Source organism: Chelonus insularis, unplaced genomic scaffold (assembly GCF_013357705.1).
Source record: "Chelonus insularis isolate UGA/USDA-ARS -01 unplaced genomic scaffold, ASM1335770v1 contig_88_pilon, whole genome shotgun sequence".
Classification (NCBI taxonomy): domain Eukaryota; kingdom Metazoa; phylum Arthropoda; class Insecta; order Hymenoptera; family Braconidae; genus Chelonus; species Chelonus insularis.
In genome coordinates this window covers 482,532-500,873 of record NW_023276776.1, presented here as the reverse complement: position 1 = coordinate 500,873, position 18,342 = coordinate 482,532, and the positions used below count along the sequence as shown (strand labels likewise).

At 26.9% G+C, this 18,342-nt stretch overlaps 1 protein-coding gene across 3 annotated transcripts in view; it reads right to left on the bottom strand.

The window, feature by feature from the left end:
- Positions 1–1,560: 1,560 nt before the first annotated feature.
- Positions 1,561–18,342, bottom strand: part of LOC118071669 (protein bric-a-brac 1-like) — a 164,086-nt gene continuing 147,304 nt past the window's right edge. For 2 of the 3 annotated variants that reach the window (XM_035090962.1, XM_035090963.1), the window contains 5 exons: positions 13,734–13,791; positions 8,966–9,146; positions 7,926–8,011; positions 6,406–6,633; positions 1,561–5,683 (listed from right to left, as the gene is read on the bottom strand). In XM_035090962.1, coding sequence (XP_034946853.1) covers positions 5,187–5,683; positions 6,406–6,633; positions 7,926–8,011; positions 8,966–9,146; positions 13,734–13,791 — 1,050 coding nt within the window. In that variant the 3' untranslated portion in view covers positions 1,561–5,186. The remainder of the gene's footprint in view (positions 5,684–6,405; positions 6,634–7,925; positions 8,012–8,965; positions 9,147–13,733; positions 13,792–18,342) is intronic. The other variant, XM_035090965.1, reaches the window with a different exon arrangement.

Genomic DNA, 18,342 nt, shown 5'->3' with positions numbered 1-18,342 from the left:
TTTTTATTTTATTATACTTTGAAACATGAAAAAGGTCATCAAGGACACAATAAAATAAACCGACGAACAAAATGCAATTTACTTTTTTTATATTTATTATTGCATACTGTTTATGTTAGTTTATTACTTAGGTATACGTGCTAAGTAGCAACTTAAATGTATGATTGCGTGATTCTGTTTGCATTTATTTCTTTTTTCTTATTTTTATCCGTATATTACGGATACAGGCTGGTAAGGTAATTTATGCTTACGTCAATTATATATAGGAGTTGTATTTATAAGTATAGCATATTTCGGTTTAATGTCATTTCTTAATAACTATTATGGATAATAAATTAAAAAAAAATTTAAGAGCGCTGGGGAGAAGGAGCGGGACAAACTTGCCGCATGTGCGTTTTTGTTTTTTTCTTTTTGTCATTTATTATTTCGCAACTGTTCCTCACTTTTTTGACATTAGTAAAATTAATTAAGAAAAATCATATTTACTTTGATTAACGTTGTAAAAACGATTTGTAAGTCGCGAATGAACTATATATCGAGTTGAAATACTAACTACATATTAACAATTTAAATAACAAATTTATCTAACTACAAAAAACGGTATTGTTCCGCTCGTCGAACGAAATTTCATAATTATTTAATAAGTTATACAAAATTAGTCCGTTTCATAAAATTAAAGACTGAACTGAAAAAAAGTAAACGATAACAGTATTGTTATTATTGGTAATATTATTATTGATATTATAATTATTTTATTATTATAAAGATAATACTGAGAGCTTCTTTGTGAGATCATTTATTTATTTTTTACAAATATCCCGACATAAATACTTTAGTTTTTTTTTTGTTATTTTTTTTTTATACGTCGAATTAATTACAAATTTAATTTTTTTTGATCACGCAATGGAGCTCTCTTGACAAGGACATTTTAATAAATAAAAAATGTATATTTATATATAAATTATTCTTAAATTACAAAAGTAAACAATAGATTCAATGCTCGAATATTTTTTCGTTTTTACTGATTAATAGTATTCATTATTATCATATCCAAGTATTGAATCATTCTTCATACTATTTAAATAATAAATACAATTAATAATACAATTATAAAACCTGACATGCGTTGCTGTGTCTTTTCATATATTTACAAGTGACAACATGTATTGCTTTTCAAGCTTATTTATCTTCTTTCACTGTCCGTTTTCACTGGAAAATATATATAAATTCAAACATTATAAAGAAGAGAGAGGGGCAGGGGGGAATGTTTGTGCAATATATATTGCGAATTATTTGTTTTTATTGAGCCTGTGCGATAAAATGACGTTTACATTCCAGGACAAATGTGAATACTCTATCCTTGAGATACTAAATGTGAAATAAAATTTTAATGTCATTTTACTTCATAATTTTCTATAAAACCATTGTGTGGTTTTTTTTTTAATAAGCAGAAAAAGAAGCGAGATCTTATGTATTAACTTTTTTTTTGTTTATCCTCATTTACTCACACACTATCATATATCCTCGTCAATTTCTTTTGTATTATGTATTTTTCATTCATTTGAGTAAAAGTTATAATGTATAGAAGTTCATCGCGAGGTCAAGTCACAAGGCCAGTTATTGTGGTATTAATTTACAACGTATAATTTTTAATTCATAATCTTTGATGTTTAGTCGTACTCTGTGTTTTATCAATTTATTGTTTTTTCCCTTTATTATTAGTTTTATTATAACTATTATTATTATTATTATTTATTGTTATTATTTTTCGAAATGCTAAAAATTTTTTTTTACTATCGATATTTAATTGTTTGCAACGTTTTGTGATATATTTATAGAGAAAGTTTTTATTTTTTTTACCAAGAAAAACCAAAAAAGTATTCTGATTGTTATTACGTTCTCTGTAAATTCACTCAGCAGAAAATTGTATCGACATACATTTATCAATTTATATATAATATATATCCTTTATATATTTATTTCATGTACTATATCATTATCAGCATTGCTACATACTTTTTTTTTGTGTCACTTACTTCTTTTTTTTAGTATGTAATATAGGTATCTTTCTTTTTTGTTTATAGTTATATCAAAATGTGGAAACGAAGGATTCTTATGATTTTTCATTATTATTAGTAATATTATAGTAATTATTACTATCATTATTATTATTAGTTATTAATTATTACTATTAATTATTATTATTTTATTTCTATTCCGAATTCTCGCTTTTTAAATTTAATTTTCATCCCCCCGAACTATATGACAACTAAAAATTGAACTTCCTACAGACATGCCATTCAGGGTATTACCGGTGTGGATCGATCCAAACGGAATTTAATTATTGTTTCTTCAGAGTCACGCATGACGAGCAAACGCCAAAACATCTGAGACATCCGACATTTGCACGACTGATGACTTTTCTAATCAACTGTCATGCACTCTGATCACACATACATGCATACAAAGTATTTTTTTTTTCAACGGCATATTGTGATTTTGTTTCTCTTCAATTTCCTCTATTATAGTGTTTTTTTTTGTTTTTTAATCAGGATTGATATCCTATTTAACATGAATTTTCGAATGACTTCTAATTGGTCACGATCTACGGGACTCTTAAATTTTTTTTGTTTGGAAGGCACTTACTACTTTTTTTTAATTTTTAAATTTAAATATATTATTTTAATTTAATGAATTTTTATTTCTTCTCAAACATCTTTTCTACCACAATCTCACATCTTTCGCACACTCGCTCGCTCGGTCTCGCAATTTTGTTATTTTTTCTTCTACATTTTTTCTCTCTTAATACATTTTTTGTTTACATATTTAATTAATTTGTCTTTTGAACACATCGAGTTTAGATTTTAAAAATTCTGTATACGAATTTTTATTTTATTATTAACTTTTTGCCGAAAATAAGAAGAGTGGATACCGTATACGATTTTTCATTTTTTTTTGTCAAGAAGGTCGGTAAATATTAGCCAGTAAGTTATTACTTTTTGCACTTTTTTTTTTTAAATATAATACAGATATTCTCGTCGCTTTCATACATTTAGTAATGTTTATTTGTTTTTTTATTTATTTTTATTACTTTTTTTTTTTGGTAAATTTAGCACAAAAATGTTTATATCAAGAATATCTTTTTTAATATTAATTACCACCGTGCTTCTTAAAATGAATTTTTATCCATCAAAATCTTCCCGAGCGTATTCTTGTAATCTCTATCGTAGTTATTTTTCCCTTACATTTTAATCCGACGTTTATCCAATAAAATTACTTATTATAAAAATTATTATATTACATTTTTTTTTTCTTTTAGATAAATATAAATATTTAAAAATGAATTAAATTAATTATTCGAGTCAAAGTCTCAATAAAAATGATAAAAAAATAAATTTTGAATTTATCTCATTATTATCACCACTGGAGCAACGTCGAATATAAAATGATGTATGCAAGAAAATAGTTTTTAACGACCGAGACGCGCGAGAACTTTCTTTTCAATTCCTAGACATAAAGGGAAAAGCCAAAAACAAGGTTCTCAACATTTGTATCATTTAAATTTTTGCTTTTTTTTTTGTTTTTTTTTCTTCTTTTTAAAAGGCCACTTCGAATTGTGATTTTTTTTTTTACATTACTACAAATTTTTCAGAATACAATACCGTCTGACAGCACAAAAATTTCCTTGGATTAATTGGATTCCATTGATCGAAAATCCTAAGGTCCCTTGGCCGAAATAACGCACAGCATTATAGGCAATTTTGAAAAATAGTTACCATCTATCCAAATACAATTAGAACCGAATACTATTCACACACTATTTTCATACACTCACGTCAAATTTTTTATGATTTCATCATTCTACATTCTTCATTCACACCTATACAATCGAGAAATTAATTTTAATAGTCATCAAAGATCCAGTCTACAATTTTTATAATTTTTTTGTTTTTATCATCTAAACCTTATAATTTTTATACTTGGCATACCCCAAATATGGCAGGAAGGCAATTATTACATTTAAAAAATTTCAGTTCGACTTATATATCGAGTTGCTGCTCTTTTCACTTTTATTTTCATTTTTTTTCCACTCTTTTATTTGTATTTCACCTTCCTCTACGTAAGACAGTGACAAATTTTGTACATTTCCTCTGCAATTTAAGTAGCGAGTGAGATACTGGCGTTATGAAAAATTTCATTTTAAGAATAACTTTTTTAAAAAAAAAGAGAGAACAAATATATTAATCTTTTTCTCTCATTTTTTTTACTATTTTATTTCTTAAAAATCTTTTATTTTACTCTTCTGCCTACAGAGTTGCGTATGTCGAATTCCGATGCTTATATGCATGAACGTTGTGACTAGAAATCGCTGGCAATGCCATTGCGTTTAAATTTACCATCATTGTATGCAAAAGTTCACCAAGTCCGTCCATTAATTAAATTTAATATATGAGTAATTTCGACATACGTTACTCCAATGATAACTTGTATGTTAATTATTATTTCATATTTTGTTTCACATTATGTATTAAATCCCTCTTATTCCTCTTCATCTTGCAAAAAAGGCTGTGATAGTAATTTTTTCAAATTGTCGGCTATAATAATATGCAATTGATTCTTAATCAACTATTATACATTTGGCATTAACATATATAGTATTCGTATGGGTACATATAAATTACGGGTGGCTATTTTAGTTAACGCGATTTTTGCTATCACTTATGCTTCAAAAGCTAAACCATTATTTTTTTTTTATTATTCACTATCACCTGAATTTTGGCGCACGTATGAGTTCACAATGTGACTAAAATAATAAATTAAATTATAGTCTCAATCATATTTATTCTCTTTCTCATATTCTACTCTTTTTTTCTCTTCGTGAGATACGTAAGAAAGAGCCCATTTTGGACGAGACAATTACTTTTTTATATATTCATTTTTTTTGATTATACAATTCTTTCCTTTTCCTCTCTTTGTGCTATCTTTTTTTTTCCATTCTCACTACATTACAATTTTTATCAATCGGTGGAAATATCCGATTGACTTTAATAATATCATTATATTATAGTCAATTTTTTTTTCTTTTACTTTTCGATTTTCTCTCATATTCCTCTCTCTTTCTTGTTCTACTCACTTTGAGCGTAATGAAGTAAGATTAGCAAACTTTATCGCTGAACTTACATTAATTACTGCTCACTACGAGAGTCAGTAAGTGGTTCAAGTTTGACTGGTACTTTATCTTTATCTCTATGCCCATGTGGACTCTTGACCAAGTCAGCGATGTCTTCCTGGAAGATATTTTCGGGTCGCGGACTCACGTAGCTGCGTTGAGGTTTATAAGTCATGCCACCAATACCACCAATTCCTCCTATCCCAATGCCAACTTCTACACTATTAGGTATATGTGCTGGATCCATAAGAGGTGCTAGTGGACTTGCTAATGGACTACCTTCCATCGGACTCTCTGGTGGTCCACCTGATCCTGGACTCGGTAAGCCCAACATTAACGGTGAATTTCTATTATTACTGCTGCTGTTATTATTACTTGGATTGCTATTATTATTGAGGTGAAGTTGATTGACTTGCACAGCCGTTTGGAAGTTTGTTGAGAGATTCGTTGCCACCATATCATGTTGATGTGATTGAGCGGCAGCTACCATATTACACATTTGATGTCGTAAACCTGAAATATTAATTCATATTATTTTAAATCATCAATAATACTTACAGTATTGATTTAAATTATATTTTATTTTCAGTAGAACTTAACTGATTCATCTAATTAATTTTATAGAAAAAAATTGGCTTTTAAAAATATTCCATGTCAATAATTCGTTGTCAATTGAGAGTTTATCTCATATTTAGTATGAATACAAAATCAAGCAATATCCCTTAAAACCACAATGCATGTTTTAAAGCTTAACAGATTTATACAAAATGTTTAACTTTGATCGACAATGCTTTTCATAAGCAGGGTCCACTTTGGAATGAGTCATACTGCTTTACTGTGTCAATCTCCCTCTTATCCATTCAGAGTTGTAACTTTGTATTAAATTCAATAGCCAAGTTTTATCATTTATTTACTAAAATAATGTTTTATTACTAAATGTATAGAAATAATACCTCACTACTATTCAAATAAATTAATCACATTCAATGAGAAATACTTTGTCAGAGTCAATTATTTCAGATAAGATGAAGAATCAAGATACATCACAAGTTCAGATGAAGATGTAATTAATATTTCCTTTATTTTTAAATAACAATGAATCAGTTAATTTCATCAGAAATAAAATGCGGTTGTTTTTAACCAATACTGTAAACATAAAACTTGTATTTTGTTATTCATCAAACACCCGCAGTGATCACACTGTTGAGAAGGAGGAAAGTATCGTCGACAATTACCTTGGGCGACCGCGGCAACCGCAGCAGCCGCAGCGGCACTAGGGCTCACCGCGCCCTCCGGCCCGTTGCACGCGTAACTAGCCAGACTCGGGTATATTGGGGTTGGTTCATCCTTTACGATAGATCCGTCACGAAATACCACTGCTCGGATCACACCCCGGATATGTTCGTCTGGCCAAACACCCAGGAGAATCCTTTGAGGTCGTCCTCTACCTTTTGGTCGAAGATCTAAAGATTTACAGATATAGAAAATTAGTAAGTGTTTCATTCTAACTATTTTATAATTACTTATTTATTAAACTAATTTATCAAATTATTTTCAGTTATTATCTTGATAATTCTTTGTTTTCAACCAATCAAAAATTGATTGATAGCAGATGATAGAAATTTACATGATGAAATTCACAAATGTAAGCTTGGTCATAATTAATATGGCCAAGTATAGGAGGGTAGGAAATGATTAAAAAGGTCCAACTATCTAAAAAGCGGAACTTGACTTTTTAATTAGTTAACTATATTGATGCTAATGGATTAATGAATATTATTTGAGTATTGGCATGTAAAAATAGCAAAATATGAAAAAATGATAGCCCATATACATGTCACAATTTCCAAATGGTATAAGAATTCATAATCAATTGCTAAAACTAACTATAACTTGTTATAATTACATTATCAATCAACAGAACAAAATCTATAATAAAAACGCAGTGGGAAAATAACCTACATCGGTAGATTAAATAATTTCTTGTATTAAGTATCTAAAGTTAGTTGAATTGTATTGTGCAATAACGATTCTGTCTGTTAAAAAAAACTTGTACTCGAAGTTATGATTTCCATTGTGTTTTTTACTTATAAAAAATGAATGAAAATCCAATTCTTTGGAGAATATAGATTGGATTGTTTTCGAATAAAGTAAAGGGCTCTGTGAGCAATGATTGATGCCGTTTGATTAGAAAGTTTTTTTTTTCATATTTCTTTCGTTTCGCTCATTTTTTTTTCTTTTCCAATTTTTCTCATAAAAAAATAAACAATCAATAACATATAGCGTATAAAAATGGAATTTTTTCTACAATAAGATCATATCAAATATTGTTTCGTCAAGCATTTAAAGCTTCTAAAAATAGCAAAAGGATTATACTAAATATTGTTTGATGAATAAATGTTACTCTATTGGTTGGACATGTATATGTATCTTTTTTTATATCTTCCAACTAATACAAAGAATATTGTAGTTTACAATTAATTAGCATTACTTGCTTATTTAACTAATCTATGCTTTGTGTAGCTTGATGCTTCTACTATTTTATGAGTCACAAAAAATTTATTTCTCTCTGTCAACTACTTCAGTTGACAACATGTTATTTTATTATATCTATTATTTTTTTAAAATTATTTAACATTTTTTTTTTTTGTTTTATAGCCATCGTTAATGTTAGCATTGAATTCAGTTTTTGTTGAACTTTCGAATAATTTTTATTGATTAAAGAAAACTACAAAAAAAAATGAAGCTTACTCACCAGCTCCTCCATCAGTACTGGGTCCGAGCATATTGTGTACTCGATTCGCATAAAGAACAAACGTTGGATAAGGGATGTCATACTTCCTGCAAAAGTAAAAAAATAAAATACTGAATGAAATGAGTTTTAAACATATTTTTTTTTTAGAATTATCAAAGATCGAGTTATATAATTTATTGATGAAATAAAAGTGATGATGTAATATTAATTAGTTTTTTTTCACATAAGATATGAAATAATATTTATTTTTATAACTTGGTATTTATTAATTCATTAGAACACTTGTTTATTTTACAAATAGAGATTTATATTATTATTGTGTCAACTTTCTTTGTAAAGATCCAAATAAAAAAAAAAAATGATAATTACGTGATAACTATTATCATCACGTATTAACTATCATTAAAAGCTCATTAAGTCCGATAATATTTATTTAGATCCTATGAGAATTCACATAATTTATCTGACAGAGTTTTACAGTAGACATTTTTCACACGCAATTATTTATACTTTAATTAAATCATTAAATAAAAATAAAATTTTAAAAATAAATTACTTCATCATCAGATTTGATAAAATTCAAAATATTTTTATAAATCAACTAATTAATTTTCTATTAAAAAATTTACATTCCACTATTTATTTTTTATAAAAATAGAGGGGGATAGGGCACAATGGGATACTCTCCCATTTTGCTCCATTTTTACGAACAATGTACCTACGTATTTCTAGCTTTTCTTATTTTTTTTTAATCAAGATGAAGCTTATACTTGTGAATACATAAAAAAATGTACTCATTTTACCCCGTGTCATTTTGAGTGATTTATTATTGTTCCTAATTACTAAATAATAAAGCACTTTAGTTTAATTTATTTTAATAAACAGTTTCATTTTTTTTATTATATAATTTTTTTTAAGTATCTCATTTTGTCCCGTTCTCTCCGAATCATAGACATTTCTCTGTAGAGTGAATATTGTTTTAAAGAAATGAAATTTTTCTTTGACTCGAAAGTGAATGATGATGAAAGAGGAGTGCTTACCTAGCGGCTTGACTTAAAGAAAGTCCTTCTTTTAGAACACTAAAGATCGCCTCAGCCATAGTTTCTGGTCTCCATGACTTCAATGGTCCACGTTCTCGAAAGCGCAAATTGTGCACCAGGCCTGAGTTTGTGTTCCAACATTTCTGCCAGAGAGACTGTAGTTGATACTGGTAGCTATCTGCTGTAACATGTCCCCGCGAAATAAGCGCGGAGATATTTTCAATTAGTTGATAGTTTACATGTACACTATATCTAATTAATTATAAATAATTCAATATCCATTACAATTCTGATGTTTTACACTTTATTTATTGTATGTTTGTTTATATAAATGATACTTAATTCATTATACCTTATCAAGAGTTGATCTGCAATGAAAAATTTAACAGGCAAGAGGAATCTATTAAAATAATATATAATTAATTTTATAAATAAATCTCAAATGAAAATTATTCTTTACAAAAATATAATTAATATAACTTTATTCAATTAATTTTAATATTAAAATTCAATCTAAAATCGAATTTATTAATAAAAAAAATTACAATATTATGAACAATATTTTCAAATAAAAACAGAATATTAAAAAACAATATTTTTATTTAAAATAAATAGACATTAATAACTGATTAATTTGAATCACTGATTGATTAAACTTAGTAATGAATCGATCAATCACAATAGAAAATTACCAAAAAATATTTTATCAAAACTTATTGAATAAAAAAGTATTTAATTATAAATTTTAAATAATGTCATTATTTTTATCTTCCTCTATAAAATGTAATATTTTATATATTATTACATAATTCATATAAAACCATTGGAATGCTAACTATAAAATTATTTAACATATAAAAGAGCAGAGAAGTAAATAAAAACCTACGTATATAAAGTTATTTTGCTATGATGTAAGCAATGTATTCTGAAAATACTTGAAGACCCATTCTTCATCTCGAGAATGGCCTCAATTCGCCACGATTATTTAATAGTTTAGTTATTGAGTCTAATTAAGCCTTCATCAATTTAATGATTAATACATTTAATTGGAAATCACAAATATACGCCATTGTGTCTATCTTTGGATAGAGTAAATGATGGAACATTTGTTTATATAGTTTCTACTATCATTTCTCACATCTAATAGTTACATTAACCAACTTTATTTAAAAATAACATTAATAGCACCTGCTATTATATATGTACAATTTATTTATAACTGCTTAAAACATATATTAATTTTTTTATCTTTCATAATACCTAAAAAATAATTTCACAGTGTTTATTATTATTGCTTTCGTTATATAGGAGCACATTTATTTATAATTTCTTCTTTTTTCTTTTGAGCAAATAATTAATTATATATATATAAATATATAAAATAGATATATATTGCTTTATATATCATGATGATATGAATTGAATAATTTGATTAAATCTTTTAGATTCAAATCCAAAAATACTACTCTGTATTTTTTAATCACATGATAAAAAATCATCATTGGATTTAATATATATATAATAATAATAAAGGCACAAATACTTGAAATAGTTTTTGTATAATAAAATTCAATAAAGCAAATTAGATCTAATAAACAAGTCTTTTTTGCAAATTGTTGGGAAGCCTTATTAATTAAAAACAAATTATCAAAAAATAATGGTAAGTAATTAAAAAAAATAAATATAAATATATTCGTCATTCATGTTCATTATCGTCATTAAAATAAAGTGAAACAATGGAATGTTTTTTACAGAATGCCCACCACCATCTAAATCCTGCTAGACCAGTGAAAACAAAACTAGGATCTCTACGTCTTTTAAGTTTCTCAACAAAATTAAGTATTGCATTCAATGATTTTTTGGTACGTCTGTTATAAGGACTAACTGTAATATCGCAACAAAATTCAAGAACAGCATTTTCTTCACTGGTATCAAGTCCTGCTTCCTCAAGTACCATCATCCTTTTTGATTTGCCAAGAATATTGTCGTAGAGTGTTCCCTTAGGTATTCCATATTTAGTTGAAGCTTGAGTGAATCTCATTTTCTGGGTAACAACAGCCTCAATGGCATCCTGAAGATCTTGACGTGTCCATGTTGGTGCCTTCACTTTCAGCAGGCTCGAATAGTCAGCTAGAATACAGGGAAGAGTGGGGACTTTTGTCTAACGTGGGTAGAAAAACAAAAACAATAAAACATTTGCTTCCTTAACAGTGATTATCTTCAAAAGGATTCCCTTATAAATTATATTACCTTGTCTAGAATAATTGCTACGATCGATGATCATTTTGTTTCTCTTAGCAAAGTTCAAACGATTCAGTTTGACATGGACGAAATGAAAGATGCAAGAGAAACAGAGAAACAGAGAGTCAGGTCACTTGCATCCTTTGATGGATTATAGATTATATTAGTGATAATTAACGCTGTTTATATCACATGATTTATGTTTCCTCATGGTCAATAGTGCTCCTAATTTCAATGTCTGATGTTTAACTACTATCTCTCTTCTCTTTAACCGTTCGATACATCCAATAATAAATCTACTCTATCTTTCTTTCTATGATTTATAATACTATTAATTAGAGCTTTTAAAACCCTTTAATCTTAGTCTTAAAAGCTGTCTCGACCAATTTACTCCAATATTTTACAAATTTATTATATCAATTATACTTTCTATTTTAGAAAAAAAATAATTATAAAATGGAAAAGCCATTATTTTTGTACTTCACTATTATTAAGTAATAATTTTGAAATAAAATAATTGTATGAATTGAGTTAGGAGTTAGTTGAAGTAGAGTAAAGTAAATATATGCATAGTTTTAACAAATATTGGAGTAAAATGGAATAATGTTAATGAATAAATGAAGTAAAATAAATGAAAAAATATTTTTACAAAAATTAAACATTAAAATTACCATGAATACTTTAACAAGCTCATAAAATTGTGTAAAATGAGATGGATTGAGAGTACTTAGGTGTACAATTTTAGCGCTTGTGAAGTTTTATAAATGAGCGATGGAAAATCCACAAGTTGCCACCTGTTGGCATATACCAACCAGAAAATCCATGGGTTCACTTGCGCGTTTTCACCCACTCATCACTTTCAAACTTTGCTGTGTGTTGGAATAAATAAAAAACAATTGATAAGCAAATAATACACAATATAATCTCTTTGACTCTACTAGATAAATTTTATCATTAGTTTTTTATTCTATTTATTTTTTTGTAGAATTTATTCACTATTAGCTGTTTATATAATATTGTTTTTTTCAAATATTTTATTAGCTAATTATTTTATTGATCTATTAATTAATAAATTAAAAAAAAAATCCAACAGTAAATAATAAGTAATAAAATTAAAATTTTGAAATATTTTAATAGATTCAATTTTGATAGTTACTTCAAATGATATATATTTTTATTGCACTAGATTATTTTGAATATAATTAAAATTATAATATAAAGTAAGAATGAATCTAATGTCACTTGTATTTAAACTCATCCTCTCAAGACCATGGGTCTACATATATCTACCTTATCTTGTTCTTTATTTCAATTTAACAGTTTGAAAATATTTGACAAAACTTGCTCTCACAAACTTTGAAATTCCATTGAAAGAAAAAATTGTTTAGTAAGATTGAATTTTCTTGTGGTTTTCTACTGGCTGTGGCTTAATACTTCCAATTAAAAAATAAAAAAAAACAATTGTGTTTTTTATTTATACTCCAATAACTATAAAAATCCTTCAGAACACTATTATCCCATTTGGTTAAATTCAATCAAATATTTCAAATTCTTTTTATTGATTGAAAAAACATTTTTTCGTGTAGTGAAAAATTTTTCTCAGTCTATGATTAATGATATTTTTATATTTAAGATGAATATCGCAAAAGAAAAAATGACATTTTTCATGAGAAACTTGTTTCTCTGCTATTGTTATTTGTTTAATTTATTATTTATTTTAAATTTGCTTTATTCCAAGATTACCGAGATACATCATCGTAACATATATTCTGAATATATTATGAAGTACATTCATGTGTATCGTGAAACTGATAACAATCGAAGATCGTTATGATTTATGATCTGTAATATGCGAGCGTACATATAGCAATAGTAGATATTTTAGCTTTAATGACTATTATATTATTCATTATATGTTATGTATTATGCAATTTTTTCGTCTGACTCAGAACCATGTACTACAAGCGACATTATTTTATTAAAATATGGTATTTACTCTACCAATATCATAAATACTGAGATCACATATAATGATTTCTGAAAAACATTGTCAGCATGGATATTTAAATTTCAAATAAAAACTACATTTCCTTATGTACGATTTATCGATTCTCAAGACTATTGATGAAGTCTCCAACATCTTAACAACTACTTCAATTGCTTTGTATCTAAAAAAATAATTATTTCAAGCATGAATGTTTTTTTTTTTTTGCAGTGACGAGACCCCTCTCTTTTCTCAGTTAATCCTTCAGTCTTTCATTTTTGTGTTTAACTTTTAGTTCAGAATTTTTTAATTAATTCTTAAAGCAGACTCAAAAATTCGAAAAAAAAAAAAAATTAAGTTGAAAAGGAAAATATTTTTGTAAACTAGAACTCAAAAAGTATAAAGTAAAATTACAAGTACATCAATTAAAAAGAGAATTCTTTAACAATTTTGATATTATTCAAATGTGTTCCATAAACATTTATTGTTAATCTCCAAATATTGATTTTTAAAATTATTCATTCATGATTATAAAAAACTCACCTGATATATTGGAGGTGGAGGCACCGAGCCAAGCGTGGGATGATTCCAACAACTTGGCCTGAAACAAAAAAAAAAAAAAATACAAATATTGTCACGTTAGCAAACTAAGTTATTATTACAATAGAAAAAAATGGTTTGTAATAATTGTTTGCAGAGTAAAGATATTTATTTTCCACCTTCAAAATAAACTCTAGAATAATTAGAACTCTAGGAAAATTACTAGAGCGCGAAAGTACTTACGGAAACAACTTTAGTAATATGTGGAGGCTTTTTCCGCGGAGAAGGTTTACGCAAAAAAAAAATGGTGCATCCTTTCTAGATAAAAATCCTGAGAAAGACACACGCAAAGTTAACTCATTTCAAAAGTTTATTTCCCTACACTTTCTGGACGCAATTCTATCGTCTCATATCCTTCCACTTGCCAACTCTCTCATCGTCGACTTGACTAAATGAATTTTCAAGGGTCTTCTAGATTGTCTAATCGTCCGCACTTCTTTACTACCTCATTTAACCTTATCGAAACCACTTCACCTAAATAAAAAGTCAAGTTAAATTGTAATTAGGATTTTTAAATAATATCAAACAAATAATTTTAACAAAGGAAATAAGAAAAGAAACTTTGAGATAAACTAATTAAAAACTTTGCCTTAATATCATTGAGAAAGTAAAGAAGAGATTGTTGTGGTTTTTTTATTTTAGATAACTTGTTAATAACCAGAACAATAATATCACCCAACAAAATGAGCCATAAATTTTTATGATCAAGGAAGAATTAATTTTACATTTAATTTTAATCAACTTTTGTGGTTTCTTGAACTAATTTGAATAAAAATTTTATTATTATAAATAAAAAAATGCTTGTTAATTATTTAAATCATAATAACAATTACTTTTTCATCAATATTAATTCTATGTTATTAAAATATAGAAAAAAAAAATCGTAATCTGGCTGTATCACCTTTCATCGATGCTTTCGGCTTCACCCTTCTTTCCCCTTTAACAGATACGATAAGTAACCCATGCGCAATCTAACCCTGCATTTAGCCCTCAGTCTCCCCGATAAATTCTTAGAACAGAAGACAATAAAAAATGCATGTATTAATTCCCCTTTATTACATTTTTCTCTGTAATGAGAGTAAGAAATAGTAGAGAATGTATTATATTAATGATCCCGCTAGATTAGCTGTTATTATGTACGTGCACTTTTTATGATCACATGAATGATAAATATTTTAATATGTACAAATATTATTTTCTAATATACCAAAATTATTAAAAAAGTGAGATTGAGATCAGATCGTCGTGGAAGATTTTTTAAAATTGAGTCAAAGAAATAATCTGTTGGTAAAACAGATTTTAAATTGTTATTATAAAATTTCAATAATTTTTATTTAATAAATTTTATTATTGTTTTCATATAAGATTAACAAAACAATTGTTTTTTTTTTACAGTATTACAGCTTTTACCCGAGTTAGAAATTTTTTTTATTGTTTACAATTTTTATATTTCCTGAAGTACCAAACAATCCCTCTAATGTTGATATTTTAAAATAGAAAATTGAAAAAAGGTGGGTTTAAAATATACACCATGAAGATAAAATTCTATTGAACATTTTAAAATCAATAAGAATCGAAGGAGAAAAGGGGGGCGGGGAATATGAGTAACAGTCACAAGAGTATCCTGTCAACATTAGCAACATTAGAGGGATTGTGTAGTATTTACATTGATTTTTATGTCCACTGCACTTTTTTTTATGCCTAAGAGAGAGGAAGAATTCCTCGTTTAAATGGCATTCGATATTTCCCTGATCAAGTTTATTTTCCCTCCCAAAAAAAAAAATTCTAAAAATTAAATAATTTTTTTTTATTAAAAAATTGATGAAGCTTGAACAAAAATTACAACAAAATCAAATTTTTCATGTTAAAATTAAAAATAAAATGAATATATAATTTTTGTATATTCTACTGCTAACCCACCCTTATTGTCAAAAGCAAAAAAAAATGATTTGAATTTCTATCAGAGGGTTCAGCAACTCAACTTAATTTTTAGAGGCAAGGGGGAGGGGATCAAAAGTAAAACAATAGAGAAGGTTTGACTCGGATAAAGTTCTATAAATAGGACAAGGAATTTATATAAAAGAACTTTGAGAATTATAATATAAATTCTTTCTCTGATTAAAAAAGGTAATGTATTTTAATCTTAACTGATTACTCTTTTTTTAATTAAAAACAATGAAAATAATTTTTTTATTAACTCAAATCTTTATTGCAGCAACTCTTGACAAGACGATTATGATTAAAAATTTTCATAAGGAACAGTTAATATTAAAATAATAATTAATTTCATTGTAAAGAACTTGAATTTTTGTTGCAAATGAAATAAAATTTTTCCTACAAGTTAAATTGTCATAAAGATGAATAAGAAATACTTGGGTACTGATTAAAATGAAAAAGAAATATTTCAGAATGATCGGGTTGAAAAGGTTTGGAAAATGAATTTACAAAATTGTCGAGTTAATTCCAACAAATATTTACCAGCAAGGAGACACACAGACTCTTGGATCCTAAATTTCAGTCAACAGAAAATATAGCAGTGGCAGACTATGTTAGGGACGGACAGCATGGGAGGAAAAGGGAAATAGCAGAACAAAAAGAAAAAGTCATCCTCCTCGTTCACTGCTATGCGCCTCGGGGACAAATTTCTAATCGGATTACTGCGGATTAGCAAAGTTCGTTTGTTCTAATGAAATTCGTTGAAATTAACGTCCAACTGCGAGTCAGCAAAAGGAGAAAGACTTGCTTCCTTCAGAAAATGAGTTAAAATTTTTTATAAAAATGTGTTTAAATTTAAAAAAAAAATATATCAACGAAATTAGCAAACTTACATTTGAATACATTTGTTAGAAAAGTTTAGCAAATTTAACGTTGGGATAATAAATTATTAACTATCAGCTTTAGTGATAATACCCATACTGTTGACATGTTTCCGCTTGATTAGAAAAACAAATGTGTTTTGTACATACAGTTGTATGTTACTTGCTGCACGTGTTAATTGCTATTCAACGTGTCGTTAACGGAAGGAAGTATTGATAAAAAATTGATTTTTTCTATATAAAATATATGTATATTTCAATGTTTTACGTATCGAAAATATTATAAATCGATTTAAAGGTAAATAAAGAATTCAATTGCCACGAATGATTTCATTTCGACAATAATTTAATATTAAATGAGCTAGAAATGAAGTGGAAATAATTTGGAAAAATCGAGGAATTGAATTAGAAATGATTTCCATTGATGTAGATTATTTTTTTTTCTTTATATTTACTTCTTAAATTATTTTTTCATCAACCTTTCTAACATCTATAGATCGAGTACTCTGGTTCGAGGGTTATACTTTCACTGTCAGACGTTATTACGCGATTGAAAAATAATTATTTCATGAAGTCGCTGAGCGAGTAGATTTTATTAACAACTAGGAATGACTCAAGAGGCTAACCCCGAGCGAGCATCCACTCTGTGAATTTCATGAATTTTTTACTCCCTTATTTTATTCAATTATTTATTTTTTATTCTCGCATAAATTAAGCTGAAACGAATTAAAATAACTAACGAAGGTAGCTAGGGAGAAAAGTGCAAATAAAAAATATAATAAGTTAACGAAAAATTATTTCGCCTCGGGTTAAATTTTTTTCAATTAATATAAGAATTCTTCGTACAACCCCAGCCAGTTTCCTTAAATTAATTTTTAAATTTACTATTTGGTATGATAAATGTAAATCAGGAAATTAATTAAACTATTCTATTTCATTAATTTAGCTTGAAAGTAAAAATTGATTATGGGTCTTATTTATTCACAGGTACAGACAAGACACTGAGGATGTTGATTCAAGAATTGAGGGAGCAATGAATACCGAGAAATTTCGAGCCCTATCTTCAGATTCATTAATTATAGGATGAATATAAAAAATTTTTTAGATTCTCTACAAAAAAAAGATCTTCACTCTTTTCTCAAAAATCTAAAGACATTTAGGAAATATTTATAAATTAATTGTAGAACAAAACTCAAAGATTTCACCACAATGTTAAACAAACTAAAAAAAAATGTATTCAAAATAGATGGAAACAGTTGGAAAGTTGAGTGAATTAGAAATCACTTTCAATTTCAAATGACTAATTTTCAATACTACTTTAATTGAATCCATTCAAAAAGATTGAATGATTATAGCTGAATTAAGTTTACGTAAGGTATAGCTTTTAATAATTTAAATTAGTTGAATTGTTGAGCAGTATAAAAAATGCAAAATTTTAGTACGACAGAGGTTGGTAAATAGTTCAGTAAAGTAGACAGTATAAATAAATAAGTTAATAAATTATATTGTTAATAGTGCATTAAATAAATACTAAAGAAGATTGAAACATAAATGGTTAGTTAAAAAGGATCGTAAATTTAAATTTACTAATGATATATGCACTGAGATAAACATCCGGCAGATATTTAAACGTAGAGTTTTCTTTAAGCTACATAACACAGTTAAAAACAGCTATTTCGAGATTTCAATACATAAATAAATTGAGTTGAATAAAGTCAGCAGTTGTGTTATATAAG